The following is a 17,533-nucleotide window of genomic DNA, read 5'->3' on the forward strand; positions in this document are numbered from 1 at the left end:
AAATCTCAATTGTTCTATTTAAGATGCAAATTTAAACATTGTTTGTACCTAGGCACATTAAGAAATAAGCACTCTGGCTTCCACTGCCCACCAAACACATTTCTTTTTTTTTTTAATTATCAAAAAATGTATTCAATTATTTTAAAACAATATTTACAACACAATAAAACAAAACTGAACCCACCACCAGAATACAATACACACAAGCATACCAAATCAAATTATATTACAATCCCTATCCAGGATGCATCCAATCCCGCGCGGTGCCCAACGGTCACGGAAATCCCCCAGGGTACCTGTGGACAGCGCATCGACCCTCTCCAACCAAACACACTTCAGCAGTATTGCTTCTTTGCAGTAACAGTCTCAGATGTAATGCCACATCCTACCACTCTGTGGCGCTATGTATTACCATTTCAACATAACTCCGTTTCAATGATCAAATAACTAACGAAAAAATACACACAAAACCAACACAAATAATCCAAATCAGTCTTAACCCCAACTATCTCATGTCCACTCACTATTAAACATCCAATGTTAAATTAACTTTGCTAGCCAATAGAATTTACTAAAAAAAACTAATTTCTGCAAGAACTCAGTGGGTCAGGCAGCATCTGTGGAGGGAAATCGACAGACGACATATTGGGTTGGGACCCTACTCCAAGACACTCGAGGTCCTCCAGCTTTTTGCTCAAGATTCCATCACCTGCAATCTCAAAGTTCCAGAATATACTCAATGTTACAACCTAGCAACTGGGCACAGTGGTGCAAGAGCAAAATGGAGTAACTCAGCAGGTCATGCAGCATCTCTTGAGAACATGGATAGGTGATGTTTCAGGTTGAGACCCTTCTTGAAATCAATACGGAAGCTTGTGTCAGATTTTCTAAATTTTCAGTTTTGGCACAATTGGTTTCAAACAAAATGCTTCACAAGTTGCAACTTCAAAATCAAATACAAATAATCCAAAAATCTTTATCACTGAAATGAAAACAAAATGCTGAAAACATGCAGTAGGTCAGGTAACATCTGTGAAAAGAGAAATATCGTTAGCAATTAAAATCACGAACCCTTTGTCAGAACTTGCCACGTCCAATTAAATGTTTGTAGTGCAACTACAAAGCACTACAATAGCAATGAAAATAAATCTGAAAGATATACTTTGATATTTGAATAACTCATAGCCAATTTTGAATCCAAGTTCCACATCACCATCGCCAACCTCCAGCACAGGCAAAAAGACCGTGACAAATGCGTGCAGTCATACCTGGAGAAATGCAACTGTTCCAAAGGGGGTTCGCACAGATTGTAGCTGTGGGTCTTCTGTCAATAACATATGTTGGATGCGGGATTCACTGTTGTCCAATGGGCTGTGCCAAGAGACATGGTCACCACTGCATAGTGTGTTTTCTGTATAGTAACAAAGAGACCACAAAAGTTCAAATTATGTATTATTTTCTATTATTAATCATAATCCTAATCATAATCGTAATTGTTCTTAATTATTCTTAATTGTTAACTGTATGTTTGTGTTGTCATTTGTGAGTGGAGCACCAAGGCACATTCCTTGTATATGCACATACTTGGCCAATAAACTTATTCATTCATTCATTCAATTTATTAGCCAAGTATATTTTGCAACATACAAGGAATTTGGTTAGCCATACAGTCATACCAAAAAAGCAACAAGACACACAACTACTTAAAGAATTGACAAACATCCACCACAGCGGCTCCTCCACATTCCCGACTGTGATGGAAGGCAATAAAGTCTTATCTTCTTTCCTCCTTTCATAGTTGATTAATTATTCATAGTTGATTAAGCATATGGTTAAAGACACATTTACTGAAATCATATACAATTCAAGAGAGCTTAAAAATATATTTTCCCCAAACCCAATAACAAGCTCTTGAGCAAAATCTAAAGAGGCTGCAAATGCTGGGATCTGGACCAAAAAAACAATGCTACAAGAACTCAGTGGATGAAGCAGCATCTGTGAAGGCAGAAGGCGTAAATGACGCAGGGTTCTCATAAGGGGTTCAAGGTTCAAGATATATTTTACACGCGCGTCATATCAGGAAAGTAAAATGAATAATCATGTTATGAGACCGTTACTGCAAGACAATTATCACCGTTAGTTGCTCTACATGCAGCATCTTTTCATACCAAAATGGATACATTTTGCTACTTGCTTTATTAACTAATTAGATCTTAATGATTTGTTGTTCAACTGACTACATTTTTGTTCATCTACAATGCATTCGTAATTTTAAACAATGAAATTTATACCAACAGCAGTGTGTGGACAAGCCGAGAGTTTAAAAGTCTAAATCATTTTGAACTGAACTGGAGTTATTGGAAGACAATTTGTAAAACAAGTACGGCATCATTCATCCCTGGACCATGATTTGGAAATAAAACTATAAACACTTCGTTGGAAGAAAGTTAAGGAGAGAATTGTGGATTTCTGTTCTTGGCACTTATTTATTAGGATCCTGATACGGAACATTTTGGCACAATGAAGGACACGGGTATCTATGATAATAGTCTGAAGCTGAAAATATCCAGAAAGAAAAGGAGTAAATGAAACACAACAATATAACAACGCTGTCCTCTTTGCATTCCTTTTTATGATTTAAGGCCAAATTGAAAACCTGCTCCCACTAACTGTTGGTTAAACATAAAACAATTTCATTCTAACAAAGCCTGGAATTGATTTCCATATGAATTTGAATCTTTGCAGGCCAGATTCAATGCAGAGATGGAATTGCATTAAAGCCTATAAAATCTTCAATAAGACTGAAAGCCAGAAAACAAACAAGCTTTAATGCACTACAAACTGAATAAATAATTTCAAATCTGCATGAAAGGTCAAAGTGCTGGAGTAACTCAGCGGGTCAGACAGCATCTCTGGAGAACATGGATAGGTGACGTTTCAGGTCGGGACCCTCATTCAGACCGATTGGGGAGGGAGGGGGGTGGGAAGAAAGCTGGGAGAGAGGAGAAACAGGATGAAGTGTGGCAGGTAAATATGAATGCTTGCATCCTGTATCAATTAAGAGCATACATAAATAGCGTTTAAATTCATCTTCCATCGATTTAGGAAATGAGGCAACAGACTCTTCCTAGGTGGCAATAATGCTGTCACTATTTAATTAGTTGGGGATACAATTTAAAACTGACTTTTGCAGAACTACATTCTGCAGATCACGCATACAGTAACCAAAAATGCACTAGTGATGAGGGCAGACAATATCCCATTGTATGCTGTGGAGTCCACCAAATTCTTTTGTCAATAGTATTAAAAACATCAAGCATTATTGCAAATGCTTTTCTACGTTTGAGTCAGAGCTGGTAGAGCTGCTTCAAGCAATCAGAAATTAAATTAATTATTGCAGAATGTCCATCTCTCCCTGGCTGTTGGTTATCTAGCTCCTATTCTGGTTGATGATAATTTTTGAATTATTGAAGTTGGTTACTCTATGTGAATGGCACTGGAGTGAACTGCAAGGTGGGAATACAAATCCATCACCATCTCAATGCCGCTTAGCTCTTGTGGGTTAGCTCTTGGTATATCATCCTTAAATTTGATTGTCACCAAATCATGCAATTTAAAAAATGTTATAGCCAGGCATATATTTTTATTTCTAATCAGGAGTTTATATTTTAAACAGGTTCCAAAGTAACTATCAGATGGTGCTTAAATCAGGCATTTTATGGCACAGTACAAAATGTTCAATTGCAGACAGAATGTAAACACCAAAGCTCAGTAATTTACAAAACACACTGAACAATACTGTACAATCTTGCTTTTCTGTTTCGATTCCTTGAATCTGGTGTTGAGTTCCTAAAATCTGAACAATGGATACCACGGAATTTTTAATTTCAGATTTTTATCAGTACGAATGACTGCACGTGCATAAGGCTTGATTTAGAAGGTTTGCAGCTCAGTTGTTGCATTTTGGAAAAGAGACAAAAATGTACTCCTTTTCTGTATTTACTTTAAAATATTTAAGGTGGCTTTGGTGCATCTGGTTCAAGGAATTTTTTCATGATTCTATGCACATTTGGATTGCTGTTTCAGCCAATGCAAAGTTCATCATCCATTATCAACCAGAGGAGTGCGTCATCATTTATTTTATGGACTGTTGTAATATTGCACACGAGCAGTACATTTATTGAACCCTGTGAAGAATAACAGTACTTGTGATGCCCCAGTTTAAAAAAATAAGCCTAGATGTTGCTGTTGGGGATAATAATATTTCCTACCAACTACCATGAAACTGACAGCAAAGTGAGGATTTCTGCACAAAGATACCTTAAAAGGCAAATCCCAAAATTGGCATCGGTGATGTCGTTTTATTCACAGGTGACATGGTTGTGCAGTTTACCCCTGGGTGAACTGACAAATGCAATACGGTTATGAATTAGACACATTATAAAAGTACAATGCTTGCAGGTATTGGGTCAATATGACTGTTTAATATTGCATAGTGACATAATAAAAAGACAAAATACTGAAAATAAACAACTGGTCAAGCAGCAGATTTGTATTGCTTTATTAATGTCACGAGTACTGAGATTCAGTGAACAACTTTGCCGAGAGAGAAAAAGAATTAACATTTCAGGTCAATGATGTATGATTAGAACAGGAGCAGTGATGAAACAATTGTGTCTCAAACTGCAGAGCCAGGGAGACAGTTAAAGGAATGGCTATATCTAAATACTGTTAGAATTACCCAGTATGATGCAAGATCGTCCACCTGTAATGTTGACTCTTCTTCCTCTCCAGAGACCACCCGATCAAACAAATATTCCCAGCATGCTTTGTTTATTTTAGATTTCCTACGGCCACTGTGTTCCGTATTTCACAGCTCCAGCACATATTTTTCACGACCACCTTCATTCGTCTCTCTTTATTGACACTCACCAGACAGATCAGGTAGGAATTTCCTGTTTTGATAATGACTAAGATGCCTTCTTCTGAGACATCCTTCTAGAAAGGGTGGCTTACTTTCACAGGGAACTGCAGAAGCTTCCGCACTCTTTCGGTTTTTGCACAGAATTGAGAACCTCAGTTCCATCAGGAATGCTCCTATGGGAATGTGAGTGATCACGGGCCACAACACGTCCTCGAAACCTTTCTCCTGTCTGCCTGGCAATCTTTTTGCATAACACAGCTCAGAATAGTGCATCAATTTCAGCAGCTTGGAGTTGGCATATAAATTACCTCGCCTGCCCAATATGGCTGACCGAGTGTAAATGGGACCTTAATGCTGGATTTGTTGGCCTGAGAAATGCCATTAACATTGGTTTGCCTATTCCAACAATGAAATAGGAAGATTTTACCTCAAGTATGATAATCTTGGTGCGATATTTCCAGTGCTACAGTCTGTTACTGTAACCTTGTCTTAATAGCACACAGGAAAGCAGGGATCACTAATGCCCAGCAGGTGATGTTCTGAAGAAGGGTCTCGATCCGAAATTTCACCAATTCATTTTCTCCAGAAATGCTGATTGACCCACTGAGTTACTCCAGCTTTTTGTGTCTATCTTCGGTTTAAACCAGCATCTGCAGTTCCTTCCTACACAGGTGGTGTTTGTGCCTGGTTTCAAATCTTGCTCTTCAAATTCCCTTTGCCTTAATTGTCCAAAGGTTGTGCTGACACAATGAAAGTAATGTTGAGTTTTGTGTCATCAAGAGGTGACATAAGATGCCCATATATAAAACATCTACTGTACAAGATCATTTTTCGAAAACTCGGCTTGATAGAACTTGCAACAAAAGAGGCAAAGGATGCTATTTAATATCACGGTTGTAACTACACCTAATTAATATTAATTACTTTAATCAGTCTTCAGTGCCCACAACATATGATGACTGAAAGAAAGGAAATCTATTCCAGTTGAGTACCATGGTACAAAACAACATGGAACTGCATTCTTGAAGCTGGAGAATTTTTGCCAGTTTGCATACAAATACCAATAATTGTTTTTACACCAGACCATCAAAAGAATTATGGATACTCCTCCACCAATGCCTCACAATGCAAATCAACCTAAAACAGCCACTTCAAAATTAAAATAAGAACAAAAGGCATAGGACAAATCACACGCATGAAATGTAAAACCACGATGTTCATTCTTGGCTCCTGTCTTTCTGGCATAACTATATGGATGGCATATTTTAAACTGTCAATGTACTTTTTGCAAAGGGATCACAATTAGGCCACAATTTTCCACAATCAAACCAATTGTAAAGCACCTGTTTTGGTAAATGTAATACATGTTTTCTTTTTGCCCAGCAATTCCAGTAGACATATTAATTAGCAAATAGTTATCAATGACTGACATTAAATGATTTGTCTTCAGATATATACTACGAAGAAACTGATCAAACCTGAACACACAAGTAACTGCAGATGCTGATTTCTATGGAAAAATACCAGCACAAATAATATGGAATAAATAGCCTCCTTGGTATCATGAACTACTTTGGTTTTATTTGGTATGATAAATTAACTTTTATTATTTCACATATTTTAAGTGGTGATCAAGAGCATTATGTCCTCAGCATAATGGAACGTCTTTAAGCCCTAGGTAAACGGAGGCATCATAATATTTTTGGCAGTCAAGAGAGGGAAGCCATTAGCTGTACACAGAGAAACTGTAGAAAAAGCCACCTTGCCACCTGGTAACTTGATGTTTGAACACAAAATGGGCTTTCAAGACTGAAGGCACCATGGAGCATCAGAAGGCTAAATTCAATGAACTGGAGAAAAGTCAGTTTTCAAAATCTCACTTTCCTGAAAGGATGTGAATATATCCACCAGATGCTCTTCAGTGCTTAGAAGTGCCTGAAGGACTCATTAACAATACAGCAGCTATAAATTTTGACCGAAGTTTACCATGACACTAAAACATTGTCTGTTCTTTACCGGTCCTCTGCTACTCTGGCAGGAGAGGATAAGTACAACTAAGAGAAAGATATACGGCTTTGAAGTTTGTTAGAGCGATCACAGACATACTTGGCATGCTCTCTGGAGTTGGCAAGTAGTTTATAACTTGCATCATGTAAACAAAGTATCAAACTACTTGATGTAAATCACAGATTTGCCACAACAGACCTAACAGCACACTTCAACTCCCCCTCCCATTCCCAGTCTGACCTTTCTGCCATGGGCCTCCTCCAGTGCCATAGTGAGGCCCACCGGAAATTGGAGGAACAGCACCTCATATTTCGCCTGGGCAGTTTGCAGCCCAGTGGTATGAACATCGACTTCTCCAACTTTAGATAGTTCCTCTGTCCCTCCCTTCCCCTCCCCCTTCCCAGATCTCCCTCTATCTTCCTGTCTCCACCTATATCCTTCCTTTGTCCCGCCCCCCTGACATCAGTCTGAAGAAGGGTCTCGACCCGAAACGTCACCCATTCCTTCTCTCCCGAGATGCTGCCTGACCTGCTGAGTTACTCCAGCATTTTGTGAATAAATCGATTTGTACCAGCATCTGCAGTTATTTTCTTATAACCACCCTTAGGATGGAAATGCAGCAACAACTGAAGGTTAGCAACCATTGAAGTTACCAAAATCGTCAGAAAGCTATGGGAAGATAAATTATGTTCCTCATCAAGGCAGAGTGGGCATTTACTTAAAAAATATTTTGTGACTCTTATTTTTCTACTGTGCACGTTATCAAAGCATCATGTTACTGTTATCAAGGTTCTGAAATAATTTTTAATTGTCTTAAGTATTCAGAAACCCCCAAAACTGTCAGAATTACCCCAAATAATTTTAAATTAAAATAATTAAATAGAAATTAAAACAATCTGCATAACACATTCAATTCAACAAAATACTTTGGTCTTTTGCCAGGAATCACAGCATGATTGGGCTCTGCAATGGGCTCAAGTGATTCCGTCATGGTGCTGAGTAAGGGGCTTGCCTGAGCCCCTTACATTTACAGAGATTAAGCATATCCGTTAGGTGAAGATTCCAAATTTATAATAATTTCTCATCCAGCAGAAATGCTTTCTCCTTTATAGACTGAACCATATGGAACATCCCAGAATAGCAGTTCAGTATTAGCACAATATTTTATATTCTGTTTTAACAGTCTGACGAAGGGCTCCGACCCGAAACTTCACACATTTATTTTCTCTAGAGATGCTGCCTTACCCGCTGAGTTACTTCAGCACTACAGTATCTTCTGTATACACCAGCATCTGCAGTTCCGTTCTTTACACAATATTTGAAGTACCATTTCAAAGCACAGTAATGTAATCTTATACTGGTGCAATTCTGTGCATGTGTTGTATTGTCAGAGGTGAAATGTTCTGGTTAAGAAATTAAACTGTCGAATTATCTTAGGAGTGATCATCAGCTTTCTGGTCTGTATTTAATTCTCAATTGACACCACCATCAACAGAACCAATAAACTGTATACATTAGAAATCTATAAAATGAAAGAAAATATTGAAAACACTTGGCAGACACATAAAGTTGGAATATCTCAGCAGGTCAGGCAGCATCTCCGAAGAAAAGGAATAGTTGACATTTCAGGTTGAGACTGAGAATCAGGGGAAAGGGAAAAATTAGATATCGGACAAATGAATGGATGAACACTGGGTCAGGTAGCATTTACTCCACTTCTCTGTGCTGCTTCCTATTCATAATCACATTATTTGTTGGAGCTTTTATATATACAAACAGTTTATCACATTTCCTACATCATAAAACTGCTACACTATAAAATTATGAGTGGATTTTATGATTTGGGATGTCTTGAGATTATTCTGGGGATTATACAAATTATTCAAATGATGCGCTACAATGAAGAGAACTCCATTCTGCATCTTTAATTTCATGTTTCATGTATCTTCTTGTGTTTTATGACTGTTGGCAGACCAATTTCCCTCCTGGGATAAATAAAATACTATCGCATCATATCGTATATTTTCCTTTGCTCTACCCATTGTACTCGAGTTTAACGATTGTATTTATGTATAGTATTAATCTGATCTGATTAGATAACATGTAAAACAAAGCTTTTCACTGGACCTTGGTGTAGGTGACAATAATAAACTTAAGCCCATTATCCTGCAATAGGTTCTCTCTCCAAAGCTTGTCAGAAGTGAAGTTGTGACCTACTTTCCACATTGATTATTTATATATGAACAACTATGAGAATTTACCTGACTGGAATACATATCTGGCCAAACCCTGCATCAGTTCAGCTGGCCACGTTGGAGGTGCAGTTTCCCCAGTTTCTCGTCTTAACCGGAAAGTCAGTTCAAACCCAAAGCCACTTGGTCCTTCCACTCCTGTAAATCTGAACAACAAAAGAAGTCTTAATTTTTTGTAAAAATTGATGCATGAAGTACCTATGCATTACAGCAACATTATAAAGTGATCTGTGGTGATTCAATCACTCCCAGTTAATTCACAGACCTGCTCAGGTCCACTAAATCTTCACTTGGTTACAACATTGAATTACATGGCCTCCAATGCAGAGCCCAATCATGCAAGTATTCATGGTGTGATCAAGAGAAAAAGGGAATTTATTTTTATTAACTTATTATAATGTGCTTTATTATCTCTGTGCAGTTAAACTATTTTTATTTAAGAAAATCAATAGTTTTTAAGTATGACTGAACATTGGAGACTTTAAAAATGTTTCAAAGCCTTAACAAGTTTAACAACGGACCAGGCTTTGCAAAAGCGTGGTTCTAGGAATATGCTGCCCGAGACCTATTCTCCAAGGAGGTCCTGCCATGCCTTGCTGTTACAGCAGGTCAGCTCACATTGCCTTCTACATACATCCCAGGTGTATTTGGAGAGTGGGGAGAATGATCACAGCTACGTCCAGCTTAATGTATCTTAATATGGGCAACCATCATATTACATCCAAACCTTCGTCATTGCTGCCCGCGCATTTCTGTGTTATATGCACTTTTTCGGTAGCTATAATGCTGTAACGTAATATCCTGCACTATGATATTTTTCTCCTTGCAGTACAGTTGTACTTCTCTATGGCTAGATTGTACTCACGCATAGTATGATTGCATTGGATATCTGACAATGAAAGATTTCCACTGTATCTCCATACATGAGACAATATTAAACCAAATTAGGAAGGATGTCAACCAATTCAATATTACTTCACAGTTATTTAGTCATTAAATAAGATTCTCAATGCAGTTCGATGCAGCCTTAATATTTCTGTAATAATACAAGCACCAAATTCATGTGCAAATCCAGGGAGCTTTTAAGAACAAAGCTGCTAAAAACAAAATGGCATTTATGCAAAGCAATAATGTACCAGCATAAAATAAACAGCACATCCCTGCTGAGTCCACAACTTGGGTGTCTCAGTTAACCATCTAAATGTATTGGTCAATTTACACAATAATAAATTGCAAGAATACAACATGTCATTACTGTTTTGGGTAAGGTATTGCCAAGTATTAGGTCACCCTCTTAATAAGATAACTAATTTATTTTTCCAGCTCTATTTTCACACCAATTATAAATTTATGGGGCTGATTTTTGAGGGGCTAAAATGCTCTTTGAAAACAAATTCTCCCTTGTGAAATTAAAAACAAAATTTTTGACATTATAGGCTGTATAATGCTCACTGTCCACAACTCGTTATTCCCCCAACTTCTTTGGACCAAATGTCAAAGTTCCATCTTGATGCCCATCGCACCATTAAGACTCACCATTAAACCTTACCAGCAATGAGGTTTGAAGAGCAAATAGTCTGCAGGCTGCATCCTTGGAGGTCCTTAAGGCTTTAACCTATAGTAACTAGGAGACTAACCTTCATATTTATTACCCTATAACCACAAAATTGGGGTAATCAATCCCCAGCAACCTAGGCCCACATTATTTTCATGTGTCATGTAGTAGTAGTAGAAAAAACGGACAAATTTGGCTCATCACATCTGTCAGAAAATCCCAAACTATTGGTACATGTATTCATGTCCGGCACATACTTGCATTTGTACGACTGAAAACTAGCTCTGATAAGTACTGTAAGATAATTTCTTCTGTTACACCATATCAAAATAGGCGTAGTCAAATCTGATGCTGTCTACTCTGCTGATTTCCTCCAGTTCATTTTTTTGCTTAAGATTCCAGCATCTAACCCTACTCCGCCATTCCATCATGCCTGATCTATCTTTCCCTCTTAACCCCTATTTTCCTGTCTTCTCCCCTCAACCCCTGACACCCGTACTAATCAAGAATCTATCTATCTCTGCCTTAAAAATATGTAGTGACATGGCCTCCATAGTCTTCTGTGGCACCAACAGCAACAACTTCAGATAGCTCCTCTGTCCCTCCCTTCCCCTCCTCCTTCCCAGATCTCCCTCTATCTTCCTGTCTCCACCTATATCCTTCCTTTGTCCCACCCCCGACATCAGTCTGAAGAAGGGTCTCGACCCGAAACGTCACCCATTCCTTCTCTCCCGAGATGCTGCCTGACCTGCTGAGTTACTCCAGCATTTTGTGAATAAATCGATTTGTACCAGCATCTGCAGTTATTTTCTTATACTACTGGTTGCTCCACTGCGATTTCTCTTCGAGGTATGTCCACTTTGAAGAAGTTCTCCTCCTCTCTTCGACGAGAGTTTAGCAACATGCTCTCTCGCTGCTCCCCCTCTGTGATTTCTCCTGCCCTCCTAGGCCCGCCGGAAGTTGGAGGAGCAGCACCTCATATTTCGCCTGGGCAGTTTGCGGCCCGGTGGTATGAACGTCGACTTCTCCAACTTCAGATAGCTCCTCTGTCCCTCCCTTCCCCTCCTCCTTCCCAGATCTCCCTCTATCTTCCTGTCTCCACCTATATCCTTCCTTTGTCCCACCCCCGACATCAGTCTGAAGAAGGGTCTCGACCCGAAACGTCACCCATTCCTTCTCTCCCGAGATGCTGCCTGACCTGCTGAGTTACTCCAGCATTTTGTGAATAAATCGATTTGTACCAGCATCTACAGTTATTTTCTTATACTACTGGTTGCTCCACTGCGATTTACTCTTCGAGGTATGTCCACTTTGAAGAAGTTCTCCTCCTCTCTTCGACGAGAGTTTAGCAACATGCTCTCTCGCTGCTCCCCCTCTGTGATTTCTCCTGCCCTCCTAGGCCCGCCGGAAGTTGGAGGAGCAGCACCTCATATTTCGCCTGGGCAGTTTGCGGCCCGGTGGTATGAACGTCGACTTCTCCAACTTCAGATAGCTCCTCTGTCCCTCCCTTCCCCTCCTCCTTCCCAGATCTCCCTCTATCTTCCTGTCTCCACCTATATCCTTCCTTTGTCCCACCCCCGACATCAGTCTGAAGAAGGGTCTCGACCCGAAACGTCACCCATTCCTTCTCTCCCGAGATGCTGCCTGACCTGCTGAGTTACTCCAGCATTTTGTGAATAAATCGATTTGTACCAGCATCTGCAGTTATTTTCTTATACTACTGGTTGCTCCACTGCGATTTCTCTTCGAGGTATGTCCACTTTGAAGAGGTTCTCCTCCTCTCTTCGACGAGAGTTTAGCAACATGCTCTCTCGCTGCTCCCCCTCTTTGATTTCTCCTGCCCTCCTAGGCCCGCCGGAAGTTGGAGGAGCAGCACCTCATATTTCGCCTGGGCAGTTTGCGGCCCGGTGGTATGAACGTCGACTTCTCCAACTTCAGATAGCTCCTCTGTCCCTCCCTTCCCCTCCTCCTTCCCAGATCTCCCTCTATCTTCCTGTCTCCACCTATATCCTTCCTTTGTCCCACCCCCGACATCAGTCTGAAGAAGGGTCTCGACCCGAAACGTCACCCATTCCTTCTCTCCCGAGATGCTGCCTGACCTGCTGAGTTACTCCAGCATTTTGTGAATAAAAAGCTGTATTATAGTCCAGGCTCATCCTAATTCTGGATTGAAAGAGGCTGCCCATTCTTCCTTACACTAATGATTAGATGAATTATTAGGAAATGTTATATGAACAAAGATAATTATTTAATTTTGCATTAATGATTACAGCTGATGAAATTGGATCACTGTAATGCTTCCAAAATTTATTAGATATCAAAGTCCTTGGTTCTCAAAGTTTGTCAAATCATTTGCAGGAATCTCCTGCAAGTTTGTTCATTTGTTCGCTGACTTTCAAAGCAGTCCGTATTGGGAGGCGTCGCAAGTTAAAGTGACAGGTAGCTTGACATCGAAGTAAGCGAGTGTTGGAGTGCAGGACATCTGTTGCTTGTGAGCGTCAAACGCCCTCTGCTGGTGTTCGTGCCCGGACCAGGCTGTATCTTTGTGAGTCAGTTGCCTTAGCGGGACTGAAGTTTGGGATGAACTTTACCAAGTAGTTCACCATGCCAAGAAACCGTTGTAATGCAGTCACGTCCGTGGGTACTGGCAGCTCATTAATAACCATGGTTTTCGAGGGGTCTGGTTTGAGACCGTCGCTAGTGAATACGTGACCTACATAGGTCACTTCGTTAACCTGGAACCTGCAATTTTGGGGGTTGAACTTGAGGTCAACCTTCTCGTATTCAATCTTCGGTGAAGGGAGGTGACGGTTGGTACCGTACGCGTGTAGGTCGCATCTGCATGCCGAATCCAAAGTACAATGACTGTGTTTGTACTGTTGGTGAACTGTCTTCTCACTTGCTGCTCTCAGCGTACAGTACGCAAAGTAAAGTACACTCCCCTCACATTGGTGTTTTTCTATATACTCCACTATATGTTTGTTTAATTGTGATTTGCTTCTTTAAGAGGAAGGATGTAGATCAACCATGTTTATCTCTGTCAGTATGACCTTCACCATGTAATCCAGTCCGGGATTTGAGTAGGACTGCAGCCACTGATAACAGCCTGCTCATTCCTTTAGTTTAGTAGTCTGTAAGCTGAAACGAGGAGTGCAACATTATGTATTGTTCACTCTGCATGGGTTTTAATAAATGCTTTGTAGTTCACCTAATACTTTGTAATGGATTGATTCCTAAACACTGGGGAGGTGGCAGATGCAGGTAGCAACATTTAAGAGAGAGTTAGAAATGCATATAAACAAACAGATAATAGAGGGATGTGGATCATGTGCAGGCAGATAGGTTGCTGCTGGGCTAAAGAGTTGTACTGTTCTTGGTTCTATGTATGTTCTAATGAGCAAAACGCATAACAGTTCAAATACATTGTAAAGGTCCACCACTGATTTTCCAGCAACTGATGGACCAGCACCTCCTTTAATCTGGACAAAATTACAAGAACATTGAGTGTGGCACACGCTCTTTTGGGACGTGTGCCTCTGTCCTGAAATAGTTAATTCTTCTTTGTTAATTGTTAATTCTTTATTTAAGTTTTTGGTGCTTTAGAGATATGGGAGGGGTACAATTGGTGGGTCAGAGGTATATTGTGGAATTATTATTACGTACCTCTGTTGATCCGTCAAAGCTCTGGAACCAAGGGTGCCAGAAAATCGTTGGTGCATCAGTACTAAGTATTTTTATTTTTAAGTGGTATAGTGGCATAGCAGATAGCGCTGTTGCCTCACTCCTCTGGGGACCAGGATTAGTTTTTGACCTTGGATATAGTGTGTGTGTGTGTGAAGTTTATATGTTCTCGCTGTGACTGCATGGGCTTCTAGCAGTGTTCTGGTTTCCTCCAATGTCCCAAGGATCCTTTGTAGATTAATTCACCACTGTGAATTACCACTGGAGATAAATGACAAAAGAATCAAAGAGTTGTTGCTGAGTAGAGAACAAGTTACAGGCTCGCGGCAAAATAAGGAGAAAAAATGAGATTGCTCTGCTGGGTGCCAGCATTGTCTAGTGGGATGAATGGCATCCCTTTTGAGTCCCAATATACAAGTAGGAAAGTATAAAACAGCTCTCTAATGTACTTTCCACAATGGAATAGTTAGATGCAGCATCGATCTGGCATTATTAAGTTTTAAATCATTATAATGTAGTGGAAAGGAAAAAACTGCAACTGCACGTTAAGTTCCAACAGTATGACATTAAAAAAAAAGGTTGGCAACATGTTTTCATTCTTAACGACTTACAAGTTCATGAGAAGGCTGAAAAAACAGCACATTGGCCTAAAGACAAAATATGCAAGTGCTTCAGATTACTTAAATGTTATGGCACATGGGGTACAGAAGTGAATTCCAAAGCTGAACAATAGCATGAAATCTTTTGGAATGCTCAACAGATAAATAACTTGAATATGTCAATTCTTCAACAGCTTTAAAACATTTCGAGACTGGCCAAAACTTTTGGTACTTTGTGCAACAAAACACAAAATTACTATTTAGGTTTATTTGTGATCTCTAATTGCAACCTGTAGGTTTTGCTGAAAGTTAACAAATTTTGTCTGGCAATGACACTTAAGTTCAAATATTTGCATTAATTGAATAATACTATTTTTAACACTAAAGGTGAAATAGCATATGAAGCACCAAAAAAATCATTTAAAGTAGGCATTACACATTGTTAAAAAATGTTGGAATCATTCAGCAGGTCAAGCAGCATCAGTTGAAAAATCATTGTTGCAGAAGTCAACCAACTGATGGGTTAATGGGAGCAATTAAAGAACGAAAAAATGAAAGGAACAATAATCACAAAATGAGAGCAGTTAGAAAAGAATAATAAAAATAAGGAATGTTAAAGTTGCAAAATGCAGAGTTGAGAAAATGCTCAACAAAATCAGGCTATATTAATGGGGAGAGAAACAATAAGATGTTCAAAGTCAAGATGGATGATTTACAGAATGATTTACCTAAACTTGTGGTACAAATAGTCCTGCTGTAACGCATTTCCATGATGCTAAATCGGCATAACGCAACAGAGATGAATTAGGAAACACTAATTTTATTTCGATTTTGATCAGGAACTAGTAACGTAGGAAAGTGACAAACAGAAAAAAAACAATCTGCAGACATGCCATTGTCTTTCTTAACAACACGGCTGCCAGTTTCAATGCAGATGACCACCAAAATCAACACGCAATGGCTTTGCTTTGGCCTTACCATCATTTGGGGGGGGGGGGGGGAGGGGGGAGAGGAGGGAGGGGGAGAGAGGAGAGAGGGAGAGAGGGAGAGAGGGAGGGGGAGGGAGGAGAGGAGAGAGGGAGAGGAGAGAGGGAGGGGGAGAGGAGAGAGGGAGGGGGAGAGGAGAGAGGGAGGGGGAGAGGAGAGAGGGAGGAGGAGAGGAGAGAGGGAGGGGGAGAGGAGAGAGGGAGGGGGAGAGTAGAGAGGGAGGGGGAGAGGAGAGAGGGAGGTGGAGAGGAGAGAGGGAGGGGGAGAGGGGAGAGGGAGGGGGAGAGGAGAGAGGGAGGGGGAGAGGAGAGAGGGAGGGGGAGAGGAGAGAGGGAGGGGGAGAGGAGAGAGGGAGGGGGAGAGGAGAGAGGGAGGGGGAGAGGAGAGAGGGAGGGGGAGAGGAGAGAGGGAGGGGGAGAGGAGAGAGGGAGGGGGAGAGGAGAGAGGGAGGGGGAGAGGAGAGAGGGAGGGGGAGAGGAGAGGGAGGGGGAGAGGAGAGAGGGAGGGGGAGAGGAGAGAGGGAGGGGGAGAGGAGAGAGGGAGGGGGAGAGAGGGGGGGGAGAGGAGAGAGGGAGGGGGAGAGGAGAGAGGGAGGGGGAGAGGAGAGAGGGAGGGGAGAGGAGAGAGGGAGGGGAGAGGAGAGAGGGAGGGGAGAGGAGAGAGGGAGGGGGAGAGAGAGGAGAGAGGGAGGGGGAAGAGGAGAGAGGGAGGGGGAAGAGGAGAGAGGGAGGGGGAAGAGGAGAGAGGGGGAGAGGAGAGAGGGAGGGGGAGAGGAGAGAGGGAGGGGGAGAGGAGAGAGGGAGGGGGAGAGGAGAGAGAGAGGGAGGGGGAGAGGAGAGAGGGAGGGGGGGAGAGGAGAGAGGGAGATGAGAGAGGGAGGGGGAGAGGAGAGAGGGAGGGGGAGAGGAGAGAGGGAGGGGGAGAGGAGAGAGGGAGGGGGAGAGGAGAGAGGGAGGGGGAGAGGAGAGAGGGAGGGGGAGAGGAGAGAGGGAGGGGGAGAGGAGAGAGGGAGGGGGAGAGGAGAGAGGGAGGGGGAGAGGAGAGAGGGAGGGGGAGAGGAGAGAGGAAAGAGGGAGGGGGAGAGGAGAGAGGGAGGGGGAGAGGAGAGGGGCTGGGGGAGAGGAGAGAGGGGGAGGGAGGGGGGAGAGGAGGGAGGGGAGGAGGAGAGGAGGGGCTGGGGGAGAGGAGAGAGGAGGGAGGGGAGAGGAGGGAGGGGGAGACGAGGAGAGGAGGGAGGGGGAGAGGAGAAAGGGAGGGGGAGAGGAGAAAGGGAGGGGGAGAGGAGAAAGGGAGGGGGAGATGAGGGAGGGGAGAGGAGGAGAGGGAGGGGAGAGGAGGGAGAGAGGGAGGGGGAAGAGGAGAGAGGGATGGGGAAGAGGAGAGAGGGGGGTGAGAGAGAGTGGGGGGAGAGAGGGAGAGAGGGAGGGGGAGAGGAGATGAGAGAGGGAGTGGGAGAGGAGAGAGGGAGGGGGGGAGAGGAGAGAGGGAGATGAGAGAGGGAGGTGGAGAGGAGAGAGGGAGGGGGAGA

The 17,533-nt window shown here is 41.9% G+C and overlaps 1 protein-coding gene across 2 annotated transcripts in view; it reads right to left on the minus strand.

Annotated features, from left to right (window-relative positions):
- Positions 1-17,533, minus strand: part of sufu (suppressor of fused homolog (Drosophila)) — a 73,975-nt gene that overhangs the window by 35,667 nt on the left and 20,775 nt on the right. For both annotated transcript variants that reach the window (XM_078413378.1, XM_078413377.1), the window contains exons 3-4: positions 9,193-9,329; positions 1,269-1,411 (exon numbers count right to left, since the gene is read on the minus strand). In XM_078413378.1, coding sequence (XP_078269504.1) covers positions 1,269-1,411; positions 9,193-9,329 — 280 coding nt within the window. The remainder of the gene's footprint in view (positions 1-1,268; positions 1,412-9,192; positions 9,330-17,533) is intronic.

The sequence above is a fragment of the Rhinoraja longicauda genome, chromosome 16 (genome assembly GCF_053455715.1).
Source record: "Rhinoraja longicauda isolate Sanriku21f chromosome 16, sRhiLon1.1, whole genome shotgun sequence".
Lineage (NCBI taxonomy): Eukaryota > Metazoa > Chordata > Chondrichthyes > Rajiformes > Arhynchobatidae > Rhinoraja > Rhinoraja longicauda.